The 10,416-nt window shown below is 50.7% G+C and overlaps 3 protein-coding genes and 1 pseudogene across 4 annotated transcripts in view; all 4 read right to left on the bottom strand.

Annotated features, from left to right (window-relative positions):
* The window catches only part of TEOVI_000745400:pseudogene, a 1,510-nt pseudogene extending 803 nt beyond the window's left edge, over positions 1-707 (bottom strand). Inside the window, exon 1 of the mRNA in view lies at positions 1-707. This exon is cut by the window's left edge and continues 535 nt beyond it. Within this exon, the coding sequence occupies positions 1-707 (707 nt within the window).
* Positions 708-2,027: 1,320 nt separating this feature from the next.
* TEOVI_000745300 (uncharacterized protein) lies at positions 2,028-4,451 on the bottom strand (the record flags this gene model as incomplete). The annotated part of the gene is made up of 1 exon (XM_067222119.1): positions 2,028-4,451. The coding sequence occupies one exon, from the start codon at positions 4,449-4,451 to the stop codon at positions 2,028-2,030; it is 2,424 nt and encodes an 807-aa protein (XP_067078220.1).
* Positions 4,452-5,180: 729 nt separating this feature from the next.
* Positions 5,181-7,544, bottom strand: TEOVI_000745200 (translation initiation factor IF-2, putative; the record flags this gene model as incomplete). The annotated part of the gene is made up of 1 exon (XM_067222118.1): positions 5,181-7,544. One exon carries the CDS (start codon positions 7,542-7,544, stop codon positions 5,181-5,183), a length of 2,364 nt encoding a protein of 787 aa, XP_067078219.1.
* Positions 7,545-8,290: 746 nt separating this feature from the next.
* On the bottom strand, positions 8,291-9,412 carry TEOVI_000745100 (WD domain, G-beta repeat, putative; the record flags this gene model as incomplete). Its single annotated transcript, XM_067222117.1, has 1 exon — positions 8,291-9,412. The coding sequence occupies one exon, from the start codon at positions 9,410-9,412 to the stop codon at positions 8,291-8,293; it is 1,122 nt and encodes a 373-aa protein (XP_067078218.1).
* Positions 9,413-10,416: the final 1,004 nt, after the last annotated feature.

The raw sequence follows: 10,416 nt of genomic DNA, 5'->3' as shown, positions 1-10,416 counted from the left end.
GTGAAGCTGTGACTCAATGACCCACCTTTTAATAAACCGTCTGTTGCCGTCCTCATCAAGTTGCAACCCCTGTCTTCATTTCGTTCAATGATGCTCTCCGCACCCAAGCTACTGAAGGAAATGGATGATAGCGCTTCGTGGAGTTGCAAGTTTTTCTCTGCCGACTTCGTTACATGTGAATCCTCGATTTTGTAAAGGGTTTCAGGTCCAATTGTTCCACGAAAACATTCTTGCAACTTGTCGTGCACCGCTGGCCTGCTCCCTCCCACGCTTATGCAAAACTTCGACGTCATGTCTGCCGCCTGTGCAAATGCAAAAATCCACTCTTCCAGTCTTCCGGCTGCTAACCCAGCGGCGGCTGCTGCTAGCGCCGATGCATTCCTCATTTCCTCTAACTCCTGCTGGAATGTAAACTCATTCTTCAATACTGTTTTCAAGAGTGTCCTGATGTCTTTACAATCTTTCTCACTAGAAGGTACGCTGTTTCGCATTACCGATAACTGCAACTGCGCGCTTTTGATCTTCAAATCTGACAGTTTCTTCATAACCGCAGCACTCCCGCTGTTTACTCTGTGTGCTACCCCTTTAAGATATGTCGATAACTCACACACTTTATTAGCGGCTGTCGCGTTTAGTGCATTCCTTTCATAATAATTTGCACGTGTTTCTTTTCCCAACAGCGCCAACAGCACGAACCAAAACCTCATTTTGTTCTCTTTATTTAATTATACTTGAGCTTTCACCTTCGTTACTGAGTAAAAAATAAATCACTCGTGCTATTCTTGACACAGATTACCATTGTGGTGACAGTCCGGGAGAATACATTCTCAGTCCCATTTTGCTTTGTCCTACCAAACTCTCATTATAATAAACACCACTGCCTCACACGCGTAGGTAACAGCTACGTCCCCCCAACACACACACACACACAACATTCCCCTCAATTGCTCACTTGAAAACAAATAGCAACAGTAATAACACACACACCGCAACAAATTGTACCTCAAATACTTGTTTCCTTCCCTACATCCGAACCATCTTATCCAGCCTCCACTCGACACAGTGTTTTGAAGGGAATAAAAACCACTTCCAGGATATTGCTAACCAACAACCCTCCTTCTCGTTAATTAACGCCCTTTTCAACCGATTCTCTTTCGGTGTAGATGATACCGCGACTACCGTTCGCCACAACTGTTGTGGTTGCTTCAAGTGGTGGTGAGCAAAGCGTTAAGGTATCACTACAATTTGAGGAGAACAAGAGGTCATCTTTTATTATACTGTGCGCTCCAACAGCGCTTCCTTGTACACAAATTATGTTTGCTAATTTCCTGTCCTTGAGGAGCTCCCTATTCCACAACGCGACACCAGTCTCAGTACAACTTTCCCTTCTTGAAGGTACGTTTGCGATTGCGTCACGGGAACACGAAAGTAGCAACAACATTTTTTTTGCTTCACTCCTCCAGTGGACCTATTTGGTACTAATGCTTTTTGTTAACACGTTGTCAAAAGGTTGCGGCATCCCATACCCCGAAGCACGCATCTGCATGATCCCCTAACCAACGGCGTACGAATAAGGCGATGCATTTGTTAACGCATGTTCGTTTGCATGTTTCCTCGCACTTCTGGGAGCGTGAGGTTGACGCGCCTCACCCGATCACTGCCGCACTATCAGCGCAGACGCAGTAACTCTAAAGGAGGAAGTGTGCCAACACATGTGTGAGGAAAGAATGGCAGTTCTTAAAGCTATGCCCCTAGTAGCTACAGTGGGGCCTCACACCTCCCGTGTGGTCAATGTTTTGTGCTTCGCTTCTGCAGTTGAATCACACTTGTCCAGTAAAAAAAAAAACGGACGGAAGAAAGGAAGTAGATTGAGGACAGCACGGAGAGTGTAACAAAGAAATTCCACAGACGTAGACACGCCTTCTTTTCAGCGCAAATCCCTCGGCAAGGGATTCCTACCTTCAGTGCATGCCCAACACAAACAATAACAAGTTACAACACCACCGGAAACAAAAAAAAACGTCCACTCAACTCTCAACAAGAAAAACCATTTTTGCCTCAGGGGTATCTTGAATGCGAAAGTGTGCACGGTTCGCCTCAACCAATTTCAGCACTCCACCATAGTGTCGATTAGCCGCTTGCTGAACGCTAAGCGAAGCCCAGAGGAGCAGCTGCGAGGCCTCAACTCCTCGCGCCGGTATCAAACTTCGCACCGCTTGCACGGCTTCCTCACGAGATAAAAAGTCGTTCTCTGCGAATTCCGCCTCCAAGTCGAGCGACTCACCAGAACATTCAGCTGAGACGTTAGCCTGGGAAGAGAGAGTAGAAATGGAAGGCGACCGCGCATCTCCAGACGTTCTCGGTGTAATGGGTGCCTCACCAAAAATATTGCCAGATCGCCCCCCACTAACTTTCTTCACTTTCCGCATTAAGAAAACTCCGGGCGACGTCTCTTTGCAAACGAAAAGATCAGGAAACAACTGCAAGACAGTGACGATACGCGGTGGCAACACAGCCCGCATCGCAGGACTTGCGCACTGAAGGAAGAAGGCAGCTGTGCATGGTTCGTCATCGGGGGCCACATAGTGAAACACAACAGCCAAATCGCGCGGCGTTTGGTACGGATTCTCCTCACGGATGATGACACGTGTCGCCATATCGCCCGGTGCGGGTTCGGGCTCCTGTGAAGAAAGTGGGTCGGAGAGGTCTACGCGAGCAATGAAGTTCTCCCCAACACGAAATATGCGGGGATGACGATTCAGAATGTGCATCATCCCCTCAAAACCACCAACCATCACTTTCTCTTCTTCCGTAAGGCGAACATAGACATAGTGAGACCGATCCCACGTCGTGCATACGCGTCCCATGAGAATTATAAGACCTCGAACGTCTTCCGGAAATTGCTCGAAGTCTTCAATGAAATGACCCTTCCAGCGGTCGCTGTTCGCCCCAATGCGCCTTCTCACAAGAGGCGTGTCCGTGTACCTTAGTTGAACTACTTCGAATTGGGCAGGGTGATTCTTAACGCAGCCAATCAATTCGTTATGAGTTAAGTTTTTCTTTGTGTAGCGCTGCATCAGTAGGGACGAAGGAACAAAGTATCCGGGACAAACGCGCGAAACAAACTTCAGGATCGTCGCAAGCTGCTGAGACTCACCAGCCATGTTCGTAACTTCACCTTCCGCATTGAGAGGAATCAAACTATTGGCTTCCCCCTTTGCAATCTTGAGCTGTAACTGTTCGTGGGCTTCTTCGGGCGTTAGCCCATGCGCCTCAGGGTGCAACACTATGCTACGCCGGATCTCCGTCGTTCCTGCGATGCTACGGAGTTCAAAGTAGAAAGGCTGACGACGAAACCACTGCAACGTGGAGGAAATACGAATATGCTTCTTTTTTACCGCCGGTGGTAAGTTAAGGTTTCCAAAGTTTCCCCAGTTAACAGGAACGTACTTCAGGATTTCATACACATCTTCACGCGTGGGCACATTAGATGCAGCGGCCCAACCTCCATAGGCGTTCATGGAATTTGCGCCACGTGTTTGCGGCTGCGGTGACACGAAACGTGGAGGCTTTGACTCCCCAGCAAGTCGAGTGCAAATGTACCTGTCGTGCAACACCCAGAATTCTCCCGCTGCGCGCGGCGTGCGGAGCAAACTAAGAAAGTCTCCGTACTTAACCGTATGGACAGTACCGCTGAGTTCACAAACTCGAGAGCCCTCCCGCAAGAGAAGGGAATAGGCTTCGCTGAGGGGTTTGTAATTAGGCTCATCCCTCTCACGCCGCCCAAGCACATCGTCGCGTAGGACGTCCAGGAGCTTTTCGGCGGCGCCCACCAGTCCCCTGTGCGTTCCTTCCGACGCATGCGACCCGATACGTTCGCCCGCTTCATTAACCGTCTCAGATTCGTCCTTATCGACATCAGCAAGGTAGCTCTTCGGTTCGGCGGTAAGTTCCACATGACGAAGTCCATGAGCGTCCTCCACGAGCCGAAGGAGGAGGCATTTCTGCAACCATTCCTCGACACCCATTCCGCTGCCGAAGATATTGTCACGGCTTACTTTTGGCAGCTGCTCAACAAACACCTTAAGTCCTACACGACCACTGGCATGCTGACGTGCAACCACCATTGCTGCAGCACGCTCCGCCACGGGGCGAGTATTAAAAATTGCAGTGAACTCATCTGGTGGAATTGCTTTAAACCCGGGTTCTGAAAACGACAAAGCAAAGGGTTCATCACACCCTTCTGGTGAATCGGGTCCTGAGGATCGGAACCGCAGAGAAGCGAAGGGGCTGGCAGCGGGAATGTCACCGCGGGGTTTCCTCTTTCTTTCGTGAATAAGTTGGTGGTAGTGGACACGATTCTGGAGAATAAACTGCTGCCCTAGCAGCGAGCTGCCCCAAGGCAACGGTGTTGTGGAGAAAAGGAACTGAATTCGAAGGCGACGATGCATCAATGCACCGTGGTCGGATCCTCGCTATAGTTGCCGTACTCCAGAAGCAAGAGATTAAAGGATGGAGAAAAAGCCCTCTAAACTCCCTTTTAGTAATTACACATTCCACTAGGAACCAGTAGTTGTGACGTTTCAGAGAGTTGTTGTGAAGATCTCCTAATCACACTTGATCATGTTACCACAGTTAAACACTAGATACTAACGTAACGGAAAGCGAGAACTGGCAAAATAAAATGGAGAACGCTGAACGAGAGGGACAGCCCCTGCTACAGACACGACCCTTACCCTCCTCAGCGCTCGGACCTACCGCAACCTCAGTTTCTCACCAAACATACACACACAGACACACACAGCGGTGATCGATCCTGCAGTGGCCAGTGAGCATAATCGGACAACGCACGGGTACCGCTCTTGTGAAGGGTCGCGTCACATACGAAGCTCCCCATCTCCTCCTTGCTTATGGCCCCTTCGGCCACTACAATGGCGCCGGTGCGCGACCCTCTCCGTGAGCCTGTTTGCAGCAAAGATGTCGACAGCGAGCACAACAGTTCGTACAACACCGCACCCGCGGGGGGGGGGAACGATAATGACAACAATCTCCACATGCATTCTCTTCATCGGTGGAATTCACAGCGAATCAATTCCTGCGATGTTAATAACGAATACATCCAAAAGTACTGCGTAATCAGTGCTGTTTTTGGCATACGGAACTGATGTTTACTTCAACCCTCATATGGTGGTCTTCACTTCGGATTCTTCAGTGGGTTTATCTTCCCCACCCGTGCTTTCTGCCAACAGTGCCTCGGCTGCTGCTGTGTCACGCATTATTTTTTCCCGTAGCTCAGCCTTTTGGTACTCCTCAGCCACATCACGTGGCTCCTCGTAAGTCTCATACTGCTGGAGAATGTCCCCTGTGCGGAATTGGAATTCATCCTGCATAATTACACCGCATTCCAACCCAAGCTCGACGGAAGGGACGAGCTCCTTAAAGCGACGTAGCTCCTTAATTTGCCCCTCATACACCACAACGCGGTGGCCAAGCATATCTTCATCACCAACACCCTCATTATCACTAACGCCGTCAGTTTCTGCAGTGCCCTTGACAAGGGGCGCCTTCCGACACACACGAAAAGTGAGGTGAGCTGCGATAATCGTTCCTTTTGTAACCCGCATACCACCAGCATTCCCGCTCTTGCCGGCTTGCGACGCGCGGAACACCTGTAGACACTCTGCCTCTGCTGTGACACGAATTTTCGTTATCTTTGGCAGCGCTCCCACCAATGTCTCCTTTAAGGCCTCAAGTCCATGATACAGAACATTGAACCGAATCACCGTCACGTGACTGGGAACATCCAGCGTGTTGGTATCCTTACAACCACCGTACAACAAAATGCAACCAGGCTGCCCGGAACTACCAATGAGAGCAACATCATAATCCCGCAACCCACCAACCTCAGTCACTTTTATCTCTGTGGAAATGCCTTCCAATCTAGGAATCTCATAGATGGATTTCATCAGCGCCTGCAGCATGCCGAAAGTGGCGGCCTTACACGAGAGCACAAAGGCTTGCGTGCTGTACGTACGCACAAGGTTATTATCAGGTTTACGTGCATATAACATGCCGTGCTGTTCCTGATTTAGTAACTGTAGGTAGTCTTCCCGCCGCCCTTCCGCCTGGTAAACCTCCTTCATAAAGTGATAAAACTTTTGGGCATGAGACTCGCTGCTCACCTGCAAAAGGACCGATCCCGGCTTGGGGTGGACACGAAAACCATGCAACACTACAGGCTGCGACGGGCCGGCCTCCTGTATAATCTGGCCGTGCTCATCTAAAACCTTTCGGACCACAGCGTACGTCATACCAGCTACAAGCACCTGACCGGCACGCACCTTACCACAACGTACAATACCCGCTACCTCAGTTGTCGTGTTAACGCCATTTGTTTCGATCACAGTTACTTCACACCTTGACGGCTCGGGCGTACTTATCTCGCAAAGTTCGGCTTGCAACGCGATGGCCTCAAGGAGCTCAGGAACACCCCGACCATCCCGAGCGCACACCGGAACAAACTGCGTGTCGCCGCCATCCTCCTCAAGTTCCACATTGCAATCACGCAGCTGCTGCTTCACATTCTCCACCCTTGGTTGGCGGTCAATTTTGGTGCAGGCGACAACAAAAGGTATGCCTGACTTGTGTGCAAGCTCAATCACTTCTTTTGTTTGTGGTTGAACCCCATCTACAGCGGACACGACGAGGACGATAAGGTCGTTGGCTGTGGCGCCCACCTCACGCATGGTAGTGAACGCCGCGTGGCCCGGTGTATCGATGAATGTCACGAGAGTGTCACCAAGGGTTTTCACCTGAAACGCCCCAACATTTTGTGTGATGCCACCAGCCTCCTGGGAGGCCACATTTGTTTTTCGAAGGTAATCCAACAAGGTGGTCTTGCCGTGGTCCACATGACCCATTATGGAGACAACAGGGGGGCGTGGTACATACCGAACCTTAGCCGCTGTATACTTGATATCGTACTCACGAATGAGTCCCGCTCGGTGCAGATTGTTTGCCGTGCTTAGTGGGTCGCGGAGGTTTGTGGCTGTGGTGAAGTATTCCCTGAGTGGGTGATCCTCAAGTGCCTTCGCCGGGTCAGGACCTGGTTTTGGTCGCGCCTTTTGTTGTGGTGTCTTTTGCATTTTGCTGCGGCGTCTCATGAACTTGGCACATCGGGGGTCATCACTCCCCACCCACAACGGCCCGGAGCGTGTGGGAATATATACAGCATCCTTCGCAAACTCATGCCAGTCGTATACTTCCCCAAGGCCCATCTCACGCCGGTCATTCTGAATAGTCGCCTTCACGTAGTGTGCGACTGTATCCGGGTTGAATCGCCGCATGTTACCAGAGGAAGAATACCGCGGATCCACCACACCCTCCTGCCACTGCAGCCCGGGTTGGCCGCGGGAGCTCTGTGATTGCCAGCGCCGTGACGTCCAAACGGAAAATCCTGAGGGAAGGTTGGTGAAATGATGTAAGTTTGCGACACTACCAAGTGCGGCAACGCGCCGCACACAATGACAAAGTCCCGACTGCATGGAAAGGGGACTGGGATTGTCTGCGCACGTAAAAGATTCCCTCTTTGTACAGTGGTGCCTTGCGACGGGGGGGGGGGAGGGGAAGAAAACCGAAAGGTGCAAACAAAGGTGCGGCAGTACAACGACAATATGGAGAGATTAGACAGGATGAAGGAAGGCACTGGAGGAACACGGGAAATGAGCACCGAAGTAACACCACTACGTTGTGCCCATTGGGTACTGGACAATTTCCTTCCCACCAGCAGCGCTGCCACGGTTTTGACCGAGTCAAACTAACTTTCCGGTATTCTCCTTCAGTAATCAAACCAAGAACTTTCATTTGCACACAAAAGACAAGCATCTGAATCGTTAGGCAGTATTTGCAGAATTCCAACGATGTGCACGCGCAGTGCTTGTTAACATGGGTTTGGCGTGTTAGAAAGACGCCGATCCATACCTTGTCAGGCAAAATCAACCACAGGATGATGATTATTTCCTTTTTAGAGTGGTAACTCGCAAGGACTAGCACCCACAACCCATGCTTTGGGTGATGCTGGGCTCACTACAATCAGAAAAGATACAGAAGACAAGGGAAGGTAGGGGCAAAGAAAACGACAGACTTGGGAGTAACCCCAGTCGTGTGGGCCACGGTGTACAAGTTTCACCAATACAAAGCACAGGAGGGAGGCCCATTACGCGCGCCAAATTAACCGTCACAACGACGGCGTCATTAGACAGCAGTGACCTTCAACCCACACACCGTGTCGTCAACACCCATCTCCACCGCAGCACGTCTCCGTGAGGAAGGGCAACCTCCACACCCGCATCTCTCCGCCGTCTGTCCCCGTGGCCAACACGTCTCGTGCTGCGGATACAGCCGACGCCATAACAAGTCCCTCATGAAGCTTCACTTGCCTTACCGGGTTAGAGGTGCGCAACGACCACTCAATTACCGTTGAGTCATCCGAAACCGTCAGCAGGGTATCGTCGCCAACAAATTCCAGCCCTCGCACGTAATCTTGGTGACCAGTTAAGGTCCGCGCCCCTTCCCCCAATGCCCCGCTTACGGGGTCCAAATCGACGGCAAAAATGAACTCAGAACACGCAGCGTAGAGCCAACAGCCGGAGTGTCCACCCTGTCCCTCATCCTGCACAAATTGGGTAACACGGGGGCTGTTTATGACGGCAATGTGGTTGACGGGGTTTTCGAACTCGTCGAATGAGGTCACTAGACGTTCGTCCTGCGTCCGCTGCCCGCCAAATATTGGCCCGATGTCCCACAACCGTATGGCGCGATCTTCCGAGGCTGTGAGAAGCAAATTTGGGTTCGGGGAGAGCACCAAATCGTTCACTGTACTCGTGGAAGCCATAAAGCGATCCACCAGATTCCCTGTAGAGGGAAAAGTGTCTCCCGCTCCCTCCACGGGCATACCCGACTGGCGTCGCGTGTCACCACACAAGGCAACATCGTGGATGTAAACGGCGCCGTCATCACATGCACTGACTATGAGACAGCAGGCGCCGCCATTCACGCAGGCATTTCCGCTCCGCCTGGAAACTGGGAGCCGCAGCATTTTGTTAATTCCATCCCCAAAACCACGAATTACCGCGACCGGTTGGCTGATCTCCCGCACATCCCAGTACGCTATGGTACGGTCGTCAGATGCGGTAAGCAAACACGGCTCACTTTCTTCTATAAACAATGCGTGATTGACCGGCTCGCGGTGGTGCGTTAGTCGTGCGATATTACAACTATCCGAGGGGTTACGCAGATCCCAGAGCGCAGCTGTGTCGTCACCTGACGTAGAGCACAAGACACTGGCGTGGTGAGGAGAGAACTGAAGTGATGTAATCACTTCGGTATGTGCTTCGGGGACAGAGAGCAGCATTCTGCGTGTCCGTTTGCGGTAAGTTAGCAGAACGCCGTTAGGCACAGACTAAGGAGAAAGACAGCACGCTAAATGGGTTTAACGGCGACTACCCTATCGTCTCGGTGAATCTGTCCCTATCCTTTTTATTCCCCCGTTACAATATATTTGTTTATATGTCTATGTTATATTCCCTTGTCCAGCCCAGTTTCCTTTTGAGCGCAGCAAGTGTTGTGTCTAGGGGTGCAGTCAGTCTGTTAGCAGGTGAGTAAGAGCTGACAAGGAAGCATGGGGCTGCACTCCCAGTGCAAGGAAAAAAAAACAAACACATTTCATAAGGAACAAAGCACCACAACCGCCACAAGCTTCGTGAACTGGGTTGGGCGTTAGGGAACCCGAAAGCAAAGGACCCACAACCCAAGCAATGGCCCTCCCATCAATCAATGTACTCCCTTCCCTCATTTTTTACATTCCACACTAAAGTATGTGGGAAAAAGTGCTTGTAAGGTCACTGAAGTTGATCTCCACTTGGCTCTGTAGAATGGAAACGGATACCTCCACCTCGGATCGCAAAGTTATTTTCATTCCTTTCCTGCCACACACGGTGCAACGAGTATCATGTAATCAAACGAAGCATATTAGGGATGGTAACACGAACGAGTTTTCATACTGCTTAAGCGTTCGCATTTACAATATACCTCGAACGAACAAATACCCCTCAAGTTGGAATACATAACCCTGCACTCTGTTTTGTCCGATCGGCGGTGCCACTCACGGAAGTGCACACGCACCCACTTACCTCATTCTTTCTTTCGTATTTGTGCCTGTCCTGCTCACAACCCTTCCCTCCTTCCCCATCGGCACGTGAAACAAAAGTCTGATACTCTTTTTCATTCTGTAACACAAACCATTGTTCTTGGCACGTACCGGCCGACAAAAAAAAAAGGAAAATAATTTGCACAAGTGAAAGAGACGCTAAACAAAAGGGAAAAAAATTAAGAAAATCGAAAGATGAGGCGGGGAAA

Source organism: Trypanosoma equiperdum (genome assembly GCF_001457755.1).
Source record: "Trypanosoma equiperdum strain OVI genome assembly, contig: ctg_1558, whole genome shotgun sequence".
NCBI classification, from domain to species: Eukaryota; Euglenozoa; class Kinetoplastea; order Trypanosomatida; family Trypanosomatidae; genus Trypanosoma; species Trypanosoma equiperdum.
The sequence above is the reverse complement of the archived record's forward strand: the minus strand, read 5'-3'. Positions and strand labels throughout refer to the sequence as shown.